The sequence below is a fragment of the Typopeltis vanoorti genome, chromosome 2 (genome assembly GCF_054136105.1).
Source record: "Typopeltis vanoorti isolate ZY-2024b chromosome 2, IOZ_Tvanoo_1.0, whole genome shotgun sequence".
Lineage (NCBI taxonomy): Eukaryota > Metazoa > Arthropoda > Arachnida > Uropygi > Thelyphonidae > Typopeltis > Typopeltis vanoorti.
The window spans coordinates 15,904,985-15,927,139 of NC_143550.1; the positions used below are offsets into that span (position 1 = coordinate 15,904,985).

Genomic DNA, 22,155 nt, shown 5'->3' on the forward strand with positions numbered 1-22,155 from the left:
TCAAGTCAGTTCTTGGCATTCCTTACAGGCTATGTGGCCTGTAAAACATCCATGTCCATAGTGGAATTTGAACCTGCAGCCTATTGGTTGGAGATTGGATATGCTAACCACTCGGCCAACCTTGCAGGTAAGTTAGACACTAAGACTTACTTGTGGGGTTACTTAATGTTAAAATCCAGATAACTGGGAGGAGACCTTAAGCAACCCCACAAGTAAGTCTTAGTGTCTAACTTACCTGCAAGGTTGGCCGAGTGGTTAGCATATCCACTCTCCAACCAATAGGCTGCAGGTTCAAATCCCACCATGGACATGGATGTTTGTGATTGTCTTTAGGAGATGAATTTCATTGGCTAGTGTGATGTCACCATCCCACTTATTTGTGGTTGGTCTGAAAATAAAATTTCCAGACATTCCATGTTCAAAGATGCTACTTTATGTATAAATCATGCTATCCTAAACAGATTCTGAATAACTTATCTATATCCATGGAAAATGAGCTTATGCCTGTTATTATTTCAACTGTAAAAGGCAATATGTTTTTTTAACGTGCCAAAAAAAAAGTTTCTGTTCAAGATTACATTTATATGTGTTGCCTGCTGTTCTCTTTTATTTATTTATCACAAATTTTTCGGAACTTTTCTATTTGTGTTTTTCCTAGTTTACTTTCTAGATGTATCCCTTTACTCTAAAAATATTATTTCTATTTTCTTTCACTTATTTATTGGAAAAGGCTGCACAAATCACTTAGATGGAATGAAATATATATTTTTAATACAAAGAAAGATAGAATAAAAAGTATTAATTTATCTGCTTATATGTATTATTATTTGTTGGACATTCGCAATTTTTTTTCAGACAAAACTCCATTGTCCAAAAATATTATGAATATTTTTATTACCTTTATTACTATTATTTGACACCTCCAGGGAGTCCAAAGACTCATAGAGGGAGAGTGTGCCAACAGCATCTAATGACAGCCCCTTCCAACTACTAATCATGCTCAAACTTGCTTAACTTTTTGCAAGAGCCATTAGAAACAGAGGCTCTACCAATCGACCAAACACCACACTCACTATACTTTAATAAAAAAGCAAGAGGGGCCCTTGTTCATTTCTGTGAGCAGTTAATATTGTGATAAGTTAGATAAATTTTGCTGTATTGTCAGTTCACAGCATATTAACTGCATGTTTTGGAAATAATCTTTTCTATTTTACTTTTCAACTGCTAGTTATACATCATATGGTACTGCCTGGAGATTAGTTTGGCCCACCACATTTTTCTCTTAATACTGTGATATTTCCCATGATTCTCATTACATAAACAACTTGCCAGTTTTGTCAACACCTGAAACTTCTAATTCATTTCCCAACAAAAACTATCTTAACATTAAACAATGCAGAGGACTTCACTTTTATCGACTTATAAATGGGAGAAGTTTTATTTAACATGTCTGTAGCCATGGTGTTACTTATCCTTCAGTTTGATTGTAGGACCATAGTGTTAGCATGTCACTGATAGCACCACAGCAGCTACTTAAATACATGTGAACTAATACAGACTTGAATTACTCTGGTATACTGCACTTTTTTACATTCACAAAAACAGAATTCTCTAACATGATTAAATTATTTTTTAAATCAAGCTAGTTTCAACAAAGAAATCATTTCTGGGATTTGTTCATTGTTCAAAATAAAATATCACAAAAGAAATTCTGTTCCACTGCAAAATCTTCTTCAATGTTAGCGTACAACATTTTTAACACAATTATAATTTTTAAACTATAATTTACACTCGGACTCATTCAAGATTAAATTCAGTAGTAATCTCAGTTGTGATTTCTACTGTTAATAATGGGGTGTAGGGGGGGGTGAACAATTTATTGACTTATATAATGTAGTTTTGTAGTTGTGTCTCAGAGCTAGTGCTACTGAAAATAAGAAACATGTATTTCATCCAATATAGCTTAATTTTAGTTTAATCTACATATTTTTACACAGAAATTATGTAGACTAAACCTATATTTTTATATTTCTAGTTCATTTATCTTATAATTTGTTAATAATAGCCTGCCAAAATCAGAGAAACTTCTGGATGATATCCTTGTAAGCATTAACATGGTCTCAAAAGCACGGGGGGGGGGGGGGGGGGGTGATATAAATTATTTCAGTTACTAGGAACTTTGTCTAGTTAGATCATAATTGGCTGTGAATAGTTTACATTTTGAGATTTTTGTTGTTTATAGTATATTTTTTATTGTCTACTTCAGCTGCCTTTCCACATTTCAGGCTTTTGCTAACTTTTCCTACCATAAATATTGATATGCACTCCTCTTTGCATGGAGGGGGAGGAGGCTTTGAACAATTTATTGACTTATATAATGCAGTTTTGTAGTTTAGTCTTGAATATTTTTCACCAGTATATTATAATATAAAAATGTATATTAGTATATCACTAATATACATTTTTCACTAGTATGTTTCTCTTGAATATTTTTCACTAGTGTTCTATAACTGCTTATTTCATTTCTATCCTATCCTTCCCATCAATTCCTTAGGCTGACCCCCCCCCCCAAATGAGGGGTTTATGACAAATTAATGCAGCCGGTACGTCACTCTTCTGCTGCATCCCCTAAGGGATGCAGCAGAGGAGTGACGTACCGTACGGCTGCATTATTTATGCATTATATATTGGTATTCATGGCTGTAATCTGTGTGTGTTCGTGGGGCCAGTCTGTCTGTTCTGAGGAACAAAAAACCCGAGCTTCCAGGTGAAAACCCCCCCTACTTCTGTATGAGACTGGCTAACTCACCTTTCATTGAAAGAGACCAGATAATGGTTCCTCATGTCACTGATGGGAATCGAACTTCATTTAAGGCTCCTGTTTCATTTAAGGCTTCCAAACTAGCTACTCCAGACAGACATCTAGATATTGCTATCTTCAGTTTTCGTATCACCTCATCTTAATTCCCTTTTTCGATTTTTCAATACAGTAGCTTTCAGAATATTCTGCAACTTTCCTGATATTTACCTTCTATATTTCTATCAAAATCTTTCCATGATGTTTATTTAACCACTTTTACATATTGATTAATTCTATTACATTTTTCTATGCATTCTTTTAGGGCATCTGTCAAATTACTTTAGGAGCTTTCTTCTTTTCCAAGACTGTTTCTTTAACTTCATCTTTAACCAGTGGCAATTAGTATTCTGATATTCTCTACCCCAAAATGTAGAAATAATAATGCAACTGTATTTTGGGATGATCTGATATTTTTATCTCTGCTATAATATAGCAGTAGACATGAATAAAGCAGCCTATTGTGACAGTTTGCTCAAATAATTTTAAATATTATATGGCCGTGGATTAACTTCAAAGGAGCAAGAAATACGCATACATCACTCAATATTATGAGCTTGTACAAACTAAATATATATAAATAGTTCTCGTTAAAGTAATAAAAATCACTGCCATCTTAATCACTGTGACTCTTTGTAAGGATTTTTGTCACAAAGACTTGTGAATTCTCTTTAAACTGTGTAGTGGTGGCGAGGAAGTGCTGCAGTCGTGACAGAAGCAGACGATGCTTAGGACTTCATTAGCAAAGTTTCCGCTGTGTGTGGTATCCATTTTTTTTAAATGTGCCCGAAGTGAAAGAATAAGCACAACATTAGTGTTTGAAAGCAAATTACAATGTTCTTGTAGTTTCAAGAATCTTGTAAAGCAAGTTTGTGTCAAGTTTTTCAGAAATAAATAACATCACTAGAGTTACATCAGTGAAATGCGTATGAATGTGTTCTAAAAGTATACTTATAAGTGAGCATTCATTCTGCGTAATGATCAAGACTTTCACCAGCTTTACCACTCATCACAAGTTCGAGTTTTACTGGCGCAGTCGATAGGACCTACAAGGTGAGAGCAATTCGTTATGTAAATGCATGCTCCCATGTTTTAGAGTTCTATTTTGATTATTTGGGCGAAAGTCTGTTTTAATACAAAACAAAAAAAAAATAGCGTTCGGAGTTTTGTTCCATCCTGGAACAGTAGTAGTTTTGATTTCTCGCCAGAGAAAGAATACATCAGTATTCAAATTTTGTTCCATCCTGGAACAGTAGTACAACAGTTTGGATAAATGAAAAAGACGGCAGTGTTCAAGCTATATTTTCGTCCCAGATAATTCAGAATAGATGTTTGTTTGTTTTTTTTCATTTTAAATTTATTTTGTTCTGCAGTTACCGATTTGTCCTGTTTTGCATGTTAGTTCCATCTTGGAACAGTCAGAACTTGTGATTTCTCGCCAGAGAAAGAACACGACAGTGTTATCATAGTTAATTTTTGCATACTGTTTTGATAGTTCTGTTTCGAGATTTCAGTTATTATATAGTAGCGGTGTAAAATCGGAACTATTTTTTTGTTTTGGTTTTGTTTTTATATATCCACACAGATATATATATATTTGTGTATTTGAAAGTGTAGTAAATTGTGTAGGTGAAGTTTTTATCTGATAATATTGTAAGATTTATCTATGTTTACAAATGATATATGTTGAATTTAATTATGAGTCCCATAATCGCCAAATATATACATCTCGTTTTGGACATTTAAAAAAAAAAAATTGCAATTGATTCTTTTTTAAGGGTGATTTTTTTTTTAAATCAGTAAAGAGAGTTATTGTTTAGCACCATGGCTTATTTAGCCAAAGGTAGAAAGGAAGATTTACATAAATTGGCTGAAGAATTGGGAGAGAAGCCAACTGTTGAAATGAAAGTGATAGATCTTAAAATGATTATTACGGGAAGTAAATTTTATGAAGAAGAATTTGTTAAAAGGATGTTGGAGACGATTATTAGTACCAGACTCGAGGAAGAACTGATGAAGAAAGAAGAACTAAAAGCCCAATGCCGGAAAGATGAATTGGGAGCCCAACAGAAAAGAGAACAAATGGAGTTCGAGTTGAAGAAACTGGAAATTGAAGCGCGTGTTCAACCAACCTCAACTCCAGTATCCAGTGACAATAAACCATATTGTCTTGAACTAATTAAGCTAATGCCTAGGTTTAGATTACAAGAGGATGACATTGTGATATACCTATCCCTGTTTGAAAGACAAGCTAAGAGAACCAAAATAGATGTTAAAGACTGGATATCATGTCTCTTGACTTTGTTACCATTTGAGATTGTCCAATTAATTGGTAGAGAGTCAGAAGAAAATTGCGAAGATTATGAATATATTAAAACAATTCTACTAAAGAGATTTAGACTGAATCCTGAAAGTTTCAGAAAAAAGTTTGTGATGCACCAAAAGGTTGCTGAAAAATCTTGGAGGGATTTCTGTTATGAAATAACTAATTATTTCGAAGAGTGGATTGGTGGCCTTGATATCAAGGATTTTGAAGGGTTAAAAGATCTAATTATTACGGATCAACTGAAGAAGAAAGTACCACATGAAGTGAGAGAACATCTCTTAGACGACTGGGCAAAATTCGTTTCTCCAACCAAGTTAGCTGACAGATTGGACGAATACGACAGTGTTCGTAGTACATCAAGGAAGCCCATTGGAGCTATTCCGAAGGACAAGGTTACTGAAAAGTTTAGACCTTATACTCCACCTGCTGAGCGAACATTCAAGAATAAGTTATTATCTCCCTCTCAAAGTCCACCGAGATGGTACCAGCTGCGGCGAAATGATAATTCATACAAGCCTCACTACAAACCCACTTGTTTTACTTGTAGAAGGGAAGGTCATATCGCCAAGTTTTGTATGAAAAATAGTCAATCAAAAGGTACTCCTACTACAGCACACAGTAACCTAGTTCAAACGTCTACTACTGGGGATGACGATAAATCAGGTGTGTTGACTGCCAAAATTTCCATTCCAGTATCCAAATCAGTGGACATTGATCGAAACGTAGATGATTTGAAGGTCATCAAAATCAAATGTGGAAGTAGGGTTTTAAATGGAATAATAGATACGGGAGCACAAATATCGGTAGTGAGTGAAGATTTAGTGGCAGATGCACCCCATGATGGAGAAAGTAAGATAGAAATATCTTCTGCTTTCGGAGAAATTGAAATAACACCCTTAAGGATTTTTGAAATGAAAATTGATGATAATTTACATGGTAATGTTCAGTCACCTGTGCCGTCTCAAGAAGACTGGTTACCGATCTGCTACTGAGCTACTCTGCCTATGAAATGCTGGTCGAAAGCATCGAGCTATATGAGAGTAGTCATCATTGGGAGACACCGGTTCTGAAATCAAAAGATTTTAAGTGATAAACGGTCAGAAGATGATGAAGACGAAGACATGCCTTCGAAAATAACCAGTACAGCATTGGCAGTAAATACGATAGAGTCCCCACCAGATGCAGAAAATGAGTGTATACCAGAGAAAACAAAATTCGAATTCGGCAAACTTCAAAAGGATGATGAGATGCTTCGAAGGTGTTTTGAATGGGCAAAAAGGCAGAAAAATTCCTATGTGTTTGACAATGGGGTTCTGCTTCATAACGAACATATTTGTGGCGAGAATATTAGACAAGTAGTGCTACCGCGTGTGAAACGAGAGAATGTCTTAAAGATGGCACATGAAATCCCTCTTGCTGGCCATCTCGGCGAAAAGAAAACCCGTCAGCGAATCAAGTACTCATTCTTTTGGCCTACCATTAAACAAAATGTGAAAAAATATTGTGAAAGCTGCAAGGAATGTCAAATGAGAAGGACTGCTACATATAGAGATAGAATCCCCATACGACCTATCGTCAGACCAGAAACTCCGTTTGAGGTATGTAGCGTGGATTGTAACGGACCGTTAGAACCTCCATCGGGAAGAGGACATCGATTCATAATATGTGCTGTTGATTTATGCACTAAATGGGCCGAAGCCATACCTGTCAAGGAAATAAGTGCTAAAACCACATGTAACGTTCTAATGAGGATTTTTACTCAGACTGGATTTCCTAAAATGGTCTGTACCGACCAAGGTACGAATTTCACATCTAAACTCACTCAAGCTTTTGAAGATCTGCTAGGCATAGCTCCACGTTTTTCCACTCCAGGACATCCTGAGAGTATGGGCGCTGTTGAACGTTGGAACAGAACTTTAAAAGAGATGATGAATAAGAATATACAGGAACATGGAAGAAACTGGGATTTACATCTTCCCTATCTTCTATTCGTATACCGAGAAGTACCACATAGCACTACTGGGTTATCACCTTTCCAGTTGGTATATGGAAGATTACCTCCAGGCCCCTTATCTATGTTAAAGGAAATTTGGACTGGTGGACGAGGCATCCCAACCACTGCCTCTCGCTCGAATGAAGATTATTTACAAGAGCTTCTTGAAAATCTAAGGAAAGCTCATGAAATTGCATCCAAGAATGCCAAAGGGTCTCAAGAACAATACTCCTCCAGATATAATCTTCGTTCCAAAGAAAAATCCTTCATTGTTGGTGAAAAGGTTTTAGTATTGTTACCTTCATCCTCTCATAAGCTTCTAAATACTTGGACAGGACCTGCTACAGTCATCCAACTTACTAGACCACATTCTGCGAAGGTTGAGATGAAGGATGGAAGTATCAGGGAGCTCCACATAAATAAGCTTCGACCATATATTCAAAGAATTAATCATGTCGGTCTAGTTTTCGAACTAGATGAAGATTTCGGAACACTCCACTATGCACCTGCTGACAAGATGAATAAATCAGTCGAAGATATTAGGAAACACCTTGAGGATATGAAAGCTCTCTTGACGGGAGAACAAAAACAAGAACTTTTTGACATCCTCCAGAAATATGCAGATGTTTTTAGTTCCAAACTTGGTCATGCCAAAGTTGATGGACACTCCATCAAAGTTACAGAGATCTGTTTCCCTAAGAGACTCAAACCCTATAGGGTGCCAATCACTCTATAAAAGGAAGTAGATCGACAAATCAAAGAACTGTTAGATATGGGTCTCATTCAGCCAAGTGTCAGTGAATGGGCTCATCCTGTGGTTTGTGTGGCATTGACTTTAGATTGCTAAATAGTTTTACTATTCCAAATGCTTATCCAATGAAAATAGTTAGAGATTTATTATTTGAGGTAGGACAAGCAAGATTTATCACTGTAGTTGACCTCACCAAGGGATATTGGCAAATTCCTATGGAAAAGGAAGCAAAGCCCTTCACCGCATTCGTGACGCATTCTGGTCACTATCAATGGAACGTCTTACCATTTGGAATGAAGAATGCTGGAAGCACATTCCAGAAATCATTAGATAAAGCACTAGCTCCTCATAAGGCATACTGCCGATCTTATATCGACGATTTGGCTATATTTTCTAAAACATGGTCTGAACATCTCATCCATATAGATGAAGTCTTCAAAACATTAAGAGAGGTAGGTTTAACAGTAAACCTAGAAAAATGCGAATTCGGGAAAAATCAAGTGAAGTTCCTAGGTCATTTGATTGGATCCGGTCAACATTCCCCAGACCCATAGAAGGTCGAGGTTATAAAAGGTTTAGCGACACCAGTGACAAAGAAGTAAGAAGTCTACTTGGACTAGCTAGCTACTACCGTGACTACATACCACGATTCTCCCAAATTGTATTACCACTGACAAATCTGACTAAGAAAAGTGTCCCAAACAACATTCCTTGGACTACTGATGCTGATGAAGCTTTTACGAAACTCAAAGAAGAGCTTATAAAAATGCCTTCTTTGCATACTCCAGATCTCGACAAGCCGTTCCAGTTGTATACGGATGCATCAGCAACAGCAATTGGCGCATGCTCATCTCAAAACAACAAACAAGGAAAAGAATTGCCCATTGCTTTCTTCAGTAAGAAACTAAATTCCTGTCAAATGAAATGGTCAACCATCGAAAGGGACGCTTTTTGCGTCTTGATGGCATTGAAAATGTTTGACACATGGGTATTTGGTGCTGAAATACAGGTAATTTCAGATCATAATCCTCTGACCTATCTAACTAAAAGTGCCCCTCATGGTGCCAAGTTGTCCCGATGGGCTTTAGCCCTACAACGTTATAATCTGACCGTTACATATAGAAAGGGAAGTCGCCATGGTAATGCTGATGCCCTTTCCAGATTAAAAACTGATATAATTAATGTTATTGGCTTGTTTCTTAATAATGATTATATATTTTCTTGATGTTTAGTTAATAATAATTATAAGTTTTTTTTTGTGTGTGGGAGCTGCATCGCACCATAAAGCTCTCACCTCATTTCTTGTATTTTAGAGTCAATTACTCGCCTGAGTTTTTTTTTTTAGATGCAACATCGACACTCCTGTGACGGATGTGCTTCCCCCAAAGGGAGTTGTAAGGATTTTTGTCACAAAGACTTGCGAATTCTCTTTAAACTGTGTACTAGTGGCGAGGAGGCGCTGCAGTCGTGACAGAAGCAGACGACGCTTAGGACTTCATTAGCAAAGTTTCTGCTGTGTGTGGTATCCATTTTTTTTTAAATGTGCCCAAAGTCAAAGAATAAGTACAACATTAGTGTTTGAAAGCAAATTACAATGTTTTTGTAGTTTCAAGAATCTTGTAAAGCAAGTTTGTGTCAAGTTTTTCAGAAATAAATAACATCACTAGAGTTACATCAGTGAAATGCGTATGAATGTGTTCTAAAAGTATACTTATAAGCGAGCAATCATTCTGCGTAATGATCAAGACTTTCACCAGCTTTACCACTCATCACAAGTCCGAGTTTTACTCTCTTTTTTAAAGATGAGTCTCTTTTAAACGTTAACCTTCTTTTAAGAAACAGCGGCATTATTCACTAACAAGTAACTGGGATACAAAAAAAGAAAGAGAGAATAAATTGCTTACCAAATGATTAGACTCAGGTCGTGATGCACAACACCAAACCCACGACTGTTGTTCAGCAACAGGTCCAACATGTATTCCTTCTTTGGTATAAAGAAGAGTTTGCTTATTTGAACCACATATGAGAATATATTCTCCATTTGAGAAATAGTTTACACAGGTTGGATCAAAGGATAATGTCCTTTCTTTTCCCACCTGAAATTTTATTTAGAAAACATGTATTTAATCCTCTCTCTAAAAAAAAAAAAAAAGTTGTTGTAATAGAATTATTTATTACAATCATTTAAATGTGCATGTATTAACTCACAACACCACAAGAAAAAAATAAATATATTATATATCATTTATTAAGATGCTCATATTTCACTAGATTCCAAACATTTCCAGCATCCTTTTTAGAACTAAAAAACACTTCTCACAGAATAAAAAGTATTAATAAACATGGAATTATGGCAACAATTCCAAATTGTAAAGGGTAAAAGAATTAATATCTTATAATAGCATCCTGTAGGAATTGATTAAAAATGGCATACAGATGTTAGGCTTAAAGTGGTTTTAAAATCACCATACTCACATTTTTTTATTAATCAATGCAGACATGCTTGTTGAGGTTCAGAAATGCTTCAATCATAATTCTGACTTTTCTAAATCACTTAGGGAATTAAACAATGTAGATTCGAATATAAATTAAATTATACTTTAACAAATATTTCCGATATTTCGGCAACGTCACATTGCCATTTTCAAAATCAAATCGCCAACAGTGTGAGACTGGATGTAGCTTGTGTCCTTTCCAAAGCAAGACCACCAAAAACTACCAACATATCCAACAAGGAATTTAAAGCTCTACAGGAAATGAGGAATAATAAAGAATTAGTTATCACCAAAGTGGATAAGGGAAATGCAACTGTAGTACTTAATGAAAAGGACTACAAAGGTAAGCTTAATGCTCTTCTATTAGATCGGGCTACTTACCTCCCTATCAATTACAATCCCACCAACTCACAAATCAGAAAACTTCACAGGCTCCTTAAGAAAGTCACTTCTTGGCCTGTAGAAGTTACCAACAGATTAAAGCCGTTTAACTCTATACCCACCCCCCGTATTTACGGACTCCCAAAAATACATAAAGAAAATCTGCCATTACGTCCCATAATGGATGGCACTGATTCCCCCACATACAAATTAGCTAAACATTTGGCCAAAGAGCTCACACACATAAAAAACTCAGCCCACTTCAAAGCCAGCATAGAAAACCTTACACTTCAACACACTGACATAATGGTCAGCTTTGACGTCTCCTCCTTATTCACAAATGTCCCACTCAAGGAAACTTTAGAGCTAATTCAAGCTAAATTTTCTCCCGATATCTCAGCCCTATTTCAGTTCACAATGAACTCAGGCTATTTCGTTTGGCAGGAAAAATTCTACAAACAAATAGAGGGGACAGCCATGGGTTCACCACTCTCCCCACCCTTGGCCAATTTCTTTATGGAGACCTTTGAAGAAAAAGCCTTAGCCTCTGCCCCACAAAAACCAACCACATGGCTTTGCTATGTTGATGATGTGTTTGCTATTTGGCCACATGGCTCTGAAGCATTCCTCTCTTTCCTTACACACTTAAACAACCAACACGCCAGAATCAAGTTCACCCTAGAAAAAGAGGAAAACAACAGCCTCCCTTTCCTAGACACACTAGTCACCCGCCAGCCTGATGGAACCTTGGTTTTCTCAGTTTATAGAAAACCCACCCATACAGGCAGATACATTCACCAACAATCCCCCCCCCCTCACAACAATATGGAGTGGTGAAAACACTATACAACAGGGCTAAACTAATCTGTTCTAACGACATGGCCCTAAACACTGAACTAAATCACATCCTCAACACTTTCTCAGCCAATTCCCCCCCCCCCCCCAAAAAAAATCCAAAAAATATTAAAACCTACAAACCACAGTCCCTCCTCCCTCCCTCCACAACAAAGATTACTCTAAATCCATCACCATTCCCTACATCCGAGGCACCTCGGAAAAAATAACCAAAATTTTAAAAAAACATGACCTCACCTCCTGTTACAGGCCTTACAGAAAATTGGCATCCCTTATCCGCTCCACCAAAGACCAACCACTTCCACTAGACCTACCTGGTGTATACCAGGTCCCTTGCAGTTGTAAACTGTCATACTTTGGCCAAACAGGCAGGACAGCGAATATCAGAATTTCTGAACACAAGGACTACATCCGGTTTCACAAATACAGCCATTCTGGTCTTGCAGACCATGCTCTGGATACACGCCACAGAATACAGTAATACACCGTAGCAAATACAAATTCGAAAGACTATTTATGGAATTAGCCTCAGCCCTAAGAAACTCTCCACACCTCAACAAATTTGGTTGTATGCGACTGCCCCAAATTTGGGAGGCATACATCAGCAGACCTTCAGTCCAACGGCCAAGAACACCTGCTTAGCCCGCTAGAGGGCACCATCAGGACTTCTAGGAGAACGATAGCTTCATATTCCTCATTCTCAGTTACCGTGTTGTAGTGACTGTGTGCATGTGCCTTTTTTTGTAAGTTCCTTTTGAAAATGGCAACGTGACGTTGCCGAAATATCGGAAATATTTATTAAAGTATAATTTAATTTATATTCGAATCTACGTTGTTTAATTCCCTAAGTGTTTTAGAAATGCATAACCAACGTATAAGCCTGTCTACGAGAATCAACATAATTCTGACTAGGAATAGAGTCTCTCAGACTTGCATGTGGTACTGTAACTTCTTCAATTTAATACTGCATAAAAAGGGTAGAGTAAGTATTTCTTATAAATTAAAGATGCCAAGAAATAACATTCTTCATTTAATCCTTTATCCATGTGAAAGCAAACAATGTTTGTGCATGAAGTATCTTCACAACTGGGCTACTTATATATAGAGGCTAATGACTTCACATCAATTGCCTTATTATCCCATAATACACAGCACATACCCTTTCAGATGTGTATGTATATGTTTGCTTACACTTGGATAAAGGATTAAACCAACAATATAATTTCTTGGCATCTTTTTTAATTTATTATTATTATTATTAAGTGACACCTACAAGGGGTCCAAAGACTAGCTGAGGGAGGGCACTTACTCTACAACTCTCCATCTCCACCATTCAATCCACCCACTACAGTGAACTGCATCATATACACCAACGGCATCTACTGCCCACCACCACCACTAGTATTTTCACAGACAATCACAAACATCCATGCCCACAGCAGGATTTGAACCCACAGCCTTTTGGCTGAAGATTGGATACACTCGACCAACCAGGCTGGCTTGATCATAGTATAATCAAGTGAAAAACTTTCTAAACCTATAAGTATTTCTTATGTTAACAGATCTTTCTTCTGCACATAAATAGGCTAAGTTAAAAGCACAAGGTCCTTGATCTCCTGGATATGATAAAGGTTTAAATTTGCTTATCACTTCCCTTATCTCCAGGATATTACCCTCAATTAATGTTTTGAGAAGTCCACATTCCATTTTTTTCTGTGTAGCCAAATTATTTCAGCTTTCTTCTGTAAATGCAGTTAAGGAGTCTTAATGTCCTTTCTAGAACCAATGCATCTGCCTGCCTCTTAGTGTATGAGATCCTTAACAGTATCTTGTAACACCACATCTCTCAAAAGCAGCTATCCTTTTCATATCAGACTTCTTTAGGTTTCAAGTTTCTGTAGGATCTATAAGTAGCCAATGAAAAAACAGCTATATCTACAATACCCAAAACTTTGTTCCTGTATTGAAAGCGCTCTCCTTCAAGACTCCAGATGTCTTTGAAAGAGATGTCCTTCCAGCCTTTAGACAAGTTTCTGACTATTAGCTATTCTTAATATTATCCTTCTTCTATCTTCTGAATAGCAATTCTTCAAACTGATAATAACTCCAAATACTCAAATATGCTAATATCCTCAATTATTTCTCCATTACAGTAAACTTGTTTCTCAGGATCTTCTCTGTCTATACTTCCTTCAACACCCATAATCTCTGTCTTACTTGGATTGAGTTTAACTCCTCTGCCTTTGCTAACTCATTAACTCTATCCAGGATTTTTCCTACATATTCCCTATCAGTTATAGAGGAGAACTGTCTCATCAACAATTCTCATATTGCTGCCCTATCTACCACCTATCCTAATTCTCATGTCCGGCTCACTGAGTGCTACACACACATGATGACGGTAGCACAAATATTGAACAGGTGAGACGAAAGTGGGCAACCTTGCCTACCTGAAGCCAATAAGACACCTTTTCTTACTGTATCTACTTGCTAACTGCACAAGTTAGCTATCACCCTGATAATTTAGTTGTGGAAAATCCATTACTTTCATTAACTTTCAAAATTTTCCCACTAAACACAGTCAAAACCCTTTGATAGTTTATGAAGCACATTCCAAAAGGAAGCCTAAACTTATATTTCTCAATGTTCTGCTTAGGGCAAAGGATCTAATTTTTGGCATTCTCACCGTAATTTCTCATTTTAGAAATTATGGACTTTACAACTGTGTTATAAATAACTCTTTTAATTTCCAGACGTTTCGATCTTCATATTAAGATCATCATCTGGAGTATACAAATATACCAGGACAAGCTGACTTACATTACACACAGTAAGCAAAAGAAACAATGATTCGATTACCAGTAATTCTACTGGCATGACCTCTATGAAAAAAAAAATTACAAATTAAATAATTATTTAGAAACTACATCAAAGCAAAATTCTATTTAAGACAACAAGAGAAAAACATTATTTCTTATAGATAGTCTTCTTTCAGTAACAATGATGTCCTATTTTTAACATTACAATTGTTATTTTAGATTTAGGATTATCTACAGTCCTGTTTATAGTTAACTCTCAGAGAGAAAGGTTCTGTGGGTAGAATATGTGCCTTCCATATGCTTGGGATTTTTTAAACCATCATTATTGTTCAGATTGGGGTGGTTGATAAGAATTTCACAGGCTTCCTTAAATTTGCGTTCATACCATGTTTAGGTGTGATATAAACAACTAGTGCTTTTCCAGTCAATTCTATGTAAAGTGTTCAGGGCATGATCAGAATGGCCTGCTTCACCATAGCCATAGTTATTATATTTAATGTGTCATTTATGTTCCTTTTGTCTGATAGGAACTGTGCGTCCTGTTTCCCCTATATATGGTATATTACAGGTGCAATAAATACAGTATATCCAGGGTGGGCCAGTGGAGGGAGTGGGTATAGTTTTTTGATATACAGTCAAAAAACTATTTCCGCACTACTTTCGTTCCCCAAGAATTTACGGTCTACCAAAGATACACAAACAAAATACACCACTCTGGCCGACAGTTGAAGGTATAGATAGCCCGAATTATCACCTAGCCAAGAAATTAGCAGCAAGACTCAAGGAGTTGGTAGGTCATTCCCAAAACACACACAACACTTCACAAACATAATCAAAGACATTACATTAGAAAAAGATGATTTTTTAGTCAGTTTTGTCATCTTTGCCCTCTTTACGAATGTCCCAATCAATGACACAATCCTTCTTTTACAGAACACATTCCCTCCAAATATCACAGCGCTCTTTGCACGTGTATTACATTCTGGTTATTTTGTATGGCAAAACGCTTTCTACCTAAAAAAGAAGGTATAGCCATGGGCTCGCCATTATCCCTCCTCCCCACTGCTAACTTTTATATGGAAAATTTTGAGCAGCATGCTCTAGATTCCTCTCCTTTAAAACCCAAAGTCTGACTTAGATATGTTGATGATGTTTTCGTGATCTGGTCCCATGGCTGCCAGACACCAGACACTTTGCTTAGCCACCTAAACAAACAACACAAACGCATACGGTTCACAATTGAGATTGAAAAAACAGAACACACTCCCGTTTCTAGATACACTTGTCACGCGTCTTCCTTTTGGCAGTGTCTTTCCTTCACTGTCTACTGGAAACCAACACATACCAGCCAATACATACACATAAACTCCTACCACCACCAAACACAAAAACTAGGTGTCATTAATACTCTAAAAAAAAGGGCTTTGAAGATCTGCTCCAATGAACATGCGCTGAAAGATGAATTTAAAGTTATCAGCAATACTCTTCTAAAAATTGGTTACAGCCAAAATACTATTAACAAAATTCTCTACAAGACCTCAATAAAAAACAAAGATAAACCTAACTATAACCATTTCTTACGTTAAAGGGACATCAGATAAAATAAACGGAATACTACAAAAATACAACCTCAAAGCCACCTTTAAACCTCCTGCAAATTTAAAAAGCTTACTCAACTCATCCAAAGACCCACTCCCTCCGCTGGCCCACCCTGGAGTATACCATATTTATTGCACCTGTAATATACCATATATAGGGGAAACAGGATGCACAATTCCTATCACACAAAAGAAACATTAAATATAATAACTATGGTGAAGCTGGCCTTTCTGATCATGCCCTGAACACTTTACATAGAATTGACTGGAAAAGCACCAGTTGTTTACATCACACCAAAACATGGTATGAACAAATTTAAGGAAGCCTGTGAAATTCTTATCAACCACCCTAATCTGAACAACAATGATGGTCTAAAAATCCCAAGCATATGGAAGACACGTATTCTACTCACAAAACCTTTCTCTCTAAGAGTTAACTATAAACAGGACTGTAGATAATTCTAAATCTAAAATAACAACAGTAATGTTAAAAATAGGACATCATTGTTACTGAAAGAAGACTATCTATACGAAAGAATGTTTTTCTCATATTATCTTAAATAGAATTTAGCTTTGATGTAGTTCCTAAATAATTACTTAATTTGTAATTTTTTTTCCCCCCCACTAGAGGTCACGCCAGTAGAATAACCGGTGATCAAATCATTGTTTCTTTTGCTTACTGTGTGTAATGCAAGTCAGCTTGTCCTGGTATATTTGTATACTCCAGGTGATGATCTTAATATGAAGATCTAAATGTCGGGAAATTAAAAGAGTTATTTATAACACGGTTGTAAAATACATAATTTCTCAAATGAATGCTAATCACCATGCAACACTAAAAGAAAGCCTTCTCACCTTCCTTTCCTGAAATACCTGTTTCTCAAGCATCTTTGCCTCAATCCTATTTAGAATAATCATTAGTAGAATTTTGCTTGCATGAGAGATTAAAGTAATGTAAATATACTGACATTTTCAAATAAAATGTTATTATATCAGTTTGTTCATGTTCTATAATACAGTGACAGCAGCAGCACCAGATAACTGGAATGTACAAAGGTGGTTTCATAAGTTTCCGGCCTAACTTTTAGAGATGACAGAAAGAAAACAACTGTGTCACTTTTCAGCATTATCGCCCTTTACTTCAACACACTTTTCACACCTTTGAATTAACATTCTATGCCCTTGAAAAAATAGTCTGTACTTTTGTCTGCAAAATGGATTTAAACTGCATCTTTCACCTCATTGTCATCTCAAATTTTCTTCCTCAAAGATCATTCTTCAGTTTCTAGAAGAGGTAGTAGTCACTGGGTGCTAGCTGTAGGGTGAGTGTTCAATCTCCTGGATGCCACAGTCCTTCACTGCAGCCTTTGCAACAATAGTCATATGGACTGGAGCACTGTCATGAAGCAGGCAAGCAGATGACTCAGTATTCCTCGTCTCTTATCTTTTATGGCATCGTGCAGTTTTTGCAGGAGTGAAGATTAATATGCATTCATGGTGGCATTCCTTTCCATGCAGTCAATCCAGAGAATTCCCTGGCAATTTCAAAAGATTGTTGCTATGATCTTCTTGGACTGAGTGACTTTGGCTTTTCTTGGCAATGCTTCACCTGGTGTGCACCACTCCATGGATTCCCTTTTGGAAAGATGATCATAATAAAAGACCATGGTTTCATCCCTGTGACAATGGATTCCAGCACTTCTCTCTGATTCCCTTGGCAAAGCTTTAAAAACTTGTGGATGGTCACACAATGCTCCTGAATTGAAGAGATAAGTAGGGGTGCCCACCTTGCACTGACCTTCGTCATGTGAAACTTCTTATGAATGATGTGAAAGACAGTTGTTATAGAAAGCCCCAACCTTGCTGAGATTTCTTTGAGTTTCAGCCATCTATCTGCCATTGAGCAGTTCCTCCTCAACAAGAGAGACATTTTCCTCAGTCGTCACTTCCACAGGCCGACCATCATGAGGATCATCTTCGATGCGCTCTCTTCCTATGCAAAACTCTTTAGCCCATTCCTTCACGTTCACAGTGGAATATAAAGGAGAAGCTTCCCCATAAATACCATCCAATTGCTGTATGATAGCACTTGGAGATAGCCCTTCTTTGGTGAAAAACTTTATCATAGCATGATACTCGATTTTTAACATTACAGCCACTTAGTGTGCCATGTGTTAGTCAAACAAGTGCCACCAACTAAATGATGCAAGTAGAGAGTTGAAAGTGGCACACTAAGCTCCCTAAAGGTGGTGCTATCTGTCAAACACAGCATAAAAATTCGCATGAATTTTGTATGTCAGGCCGGGAACTTTTGGAACTTACCTTGTTGTAGGTTCCAAACAAAATTGTGGAACCTACAACACTTGTTGTAGGTTCCACACAAGATTTTGTTTGCTATACAAATTCAGAGGGGTGGGCATGCAAATCAGACTTGTGACATGGATAGTTCAAGTCCAGGTGCCGAGCATAAAAAAAAAAAGGAGGGTGACGAGCAACATACCATAAGGTTCTATACCTTGCTTGTCGTTTATCTTGTATATTACTGATATTGGGGAATAGTCTAGAGAGTAATATCCAGTTACATGATGGATGCAAAGATGCAAAGTCGTGGAGGATGATAAGGTGAAGTGATAGATGGCAAAGAATCTCTGCTCAAAGAATCTCTGGTCAGATCAAACTGGTTCACTGGCAAACACCAATGAATATCAGTTCAATGTAGCCAAGTACAAGTATGTTATTCCTCCAAGGTTTTGATAAGGAATATTTGCAGTAATGTGTAGATACGGTCACTTGGTTTCCATGCAGCTTTTGATAAGTCATATTTGCAGTCAATTGTAAATATGGTCACCTAGTTTTCATGGAGATAGAGAGACAATCAAAAAGATTAGGAGGACAATAACTGAGATAATATCTGGCATATGGATTATGCATACAAGAGCAGATTAAGGGAAGAATGTAGTTTTCCTAGTTTGAGAAATAAGATGAAGAGTAAAGTTATGATGAAAACATACTAACTGGAAGAGATTTTACAGTATAAATACATGTGAAATTTTGCAACTCATAGCAGGTAGATGGGAAAACTCAGTCATTCAGAAAAGTGAATAGGAGTGTAGTCAGGAAACATGAAGTCCAAGTTTTTCTCATGGTGTTTATGTGCGTATGTGTGTGTTGGATGGGTTATAGTTGGATGTCACGAGAATGTCATCAGGAGATACGTAGGTATTTAACCCAACTTGGTAAGGTGGGGTGTCAGAGACCCCAAAGATTTTAAATTGACTATAACTGTGACACCCACCTTACTAAAGCCAGGTTAAACATTGTGTAACATAGAAGAAGACCTTTCCCTGATGAGCCCATGGATACTATACAGAGGCTAATATAATAATCATATAACTGAATAAATATAGAAACACTATAAGACTGAGTAGTAGTTTCACCATTCTGAATGTTACTGTAAAGTTACAGAATAAGAACTGGAGAAAGTTAACACTATAAGAGTGTTAACTTTCTCCATTCTGAACGTCTGTAAGCTACAAGATTAGAACTGGTTCATCTCGTAATAATACTTTAAAAAAAAATGGTTTAGTGCATGTAAAGGAATTTAGAATTTATTAAAAACTTTTATAGACTTTGCACACTATAACATATGCATCATTCAGGGAGAGAGCAAAGGAAGTGGCTACACCATTCAAAATATGAATACAAGAATGAGTCAAACAGCATGAGTATACTTCCATGTGTCTCAGTCACAGCTGAGTTAACAGGAGAAAACATTTTAAAGTTCCAGGTAAACAGGTATAGCCGTGTAGTTCAAAATTAATTGAAAAAATAAAATAAAATAAATAAATAAAATTTTTGAACATTTACGTTAATTAGTTTTCAAAACTAGGAGACATGTAGGAAGTCTATTTCATTAAGAGTAGAGTGATGATGCAGGGTTTTGCATTTAAATTTTATCATCTATTCAAGAAACAGATGATCAAATTTAAATCTATTAAAGTGCAAAATCTTTGTCTGATCCCAATGAACTCCATGTCTAGTGTTAATGGCATGAGGTACAAGGCCTGAACCCTTTGATACTAGAAATCTTAAGTAATCTTGTTCCTAAATTCTAATCTTAGCAGAACGACCAGCATGTGCAAAATAGCAGAGTTGACAGGAATGCAGTAATTGATGGATGCTAGGTAAGAACAGTGGAAGTAATTTATCCTTAGTAGATAGCAAGAAAGAAGATAACTTTCATGCTGGTTTGAAAGTAGAGTACCACTATTTTCAAAGACTAGTGTACAATGTCTTCTACATGTTCCTATAAAATGGCTGGTAAAGTTCATCTTGTCTAAGCAAGCAATTTAAACCAGTAATATCTAGGTACTTTTTTATCATCAGCATCAATTTCCTGATATATACACTCAAATGCTAAGGTTACTACTATTTTACTACTATGACAGTACAACACAATTAAGTTTACATTATTACTAATCTTCCTCCAAAATAGTCTATTATTTGTCACTTGTCAGCACTGCAATACTGTCGTATCTAACACTTTGGACTGAATCAATCAAGCTAGATCTTGGTATTAATGTGGATCTATTTTCTGATCTTGGCATCAAACACCTTTCTTTTGCTAACTTTTATACACACACACACACACAAATATACATATAGAAAATTAATATATGTACTGACTAGAACCCGAGAAATATAACACAAAAAAACTTTAATGAATCACAACTAGTTTCATCGGTGTCCTGACTTCTTCAGGCGAGTAAGAAATAACACAAAACTTATAAAACTAACAAGGTAAAAAACATGGACTTTTCAGCTTAATAAAAAGAAGAAGAATAGCAACAGTCATATTTAAAATAGTGAATGTGTGCTATTATTAGCGTGAGTTGAATGTGAGTGACAGTACTGGATTACTGTGCTTTGGGAATCAGGCAAACTGTAGCTCAAATTCTTGTTCATGTGAAGGGTCCAGAACTATTTCTTTTGATTCTACAATGACTCTTTCAAATTCATCATTGTATGTATATAAATTGGTCGTGCGGTCCCAATCAATTTGGTGTTGACGTTCTTCTAGGTTAGAGTTTGCGGAGAAAAGAACGTGACAAGAAAGGGCGCTCGCTCGGGTTCTTCTGTAGGAGATGTCATGTCTATGTTCCTCAAGACGTAGTGAAATAGATTTATCTGTCTGACCAAAATAAGGTCGACCACAGTCGCACACAACTTTATAAATACCTGGAAAATGCAGTTGGTTGTGATTTGGTTTTGGCAGACTCAGAAAAGAACGAAGTTTTGGCAGAGTGGTATAGTCGGATTTTATGTTGAATTTCTTCAAAATCCTAGCTAGTTTGGGAGAAAAAGAGCTAATAAACGGTAACTGGATGTGAGTGATAGGATTGGATTCATCTTCTTGTCGAGGTTGTTGACGTGGCCTCAAACGTTTAGTGATGTTACGAGATGAATATCCATCATTTAAGAAGGTGCTTTTCGGGAAGTTGAGTTCTGTTTGAAGGTCTTCTTCTGTGGAAGTAAGACATCTTGCATGATGTGCAAGAGTGGAGATGATACCACGTTTCTGTGGCGGGAAGTGTTGAGAAGAGGCATGCAAATATCTATCAGTGTGGGTGGTTTTTCAAAAAATCGAAAATTTAAGACAGTAATCTACTAGTAATAATAATCTACTAGTAATCTACAGTAATAGGTAATCTACTGATCTTTAGATCCAAAAAGGGGAGAATGCCGTTAATCTCTAGTTCTGATGTAAATTTGATGTTCTGATGTTGATTATTTAAATGGTTTAGGAAGCTTTGTAGTTCCTCTAAACATTGATTACATCTTCCTCTCAGGTGAGGAAGACGTCATCAATGTATCATAACCACAGAGAGCTGCCCATAGTAACCCTATGGCTTGTTTGTATATTTTTTCTTCATAGCAGAAATAGCTGGAATTAATGCAGTGTATTAGTAGAGCAAACATTTTCTTAGAAACCTTGTCCTTCAGAAGAGTCAGAACTTCATCTGTAGGCACATTCGTAAAAAAAAAGACACGATGTCAAAACTCACCATTCTGTCAGAATC

At 36.6% G+C, this 22,155-nt stretch overlaps 1 protein-coding gene across 4 annotated transcripts in view; it reads right to left on the reverse strand.

The window, feature by feature from the left end:
- Oseg1 (intraflagellar transport protein Oseg1) overlaps window positions 1-22,155 on the reverse strand; it is a 796,421-nt gene that overhangs the window by 550,998 nt on the left and 223,268 nt on the right. For all 4 annotated transcript variants that reach the window (XM_090410292.1, XM_090410285.1, XM_090410300.1 and 1 more), the window contains exon 7: window positions 9,832-10,023. In XM_090410292.1, coding sequence (XP_090266418.1) covers window positions 9,832-10,023 — 192 coding nt within the window. The remainder of the gene's footprint in view (window positions 1-9,831; window positions 10,024-22,155) is intronic.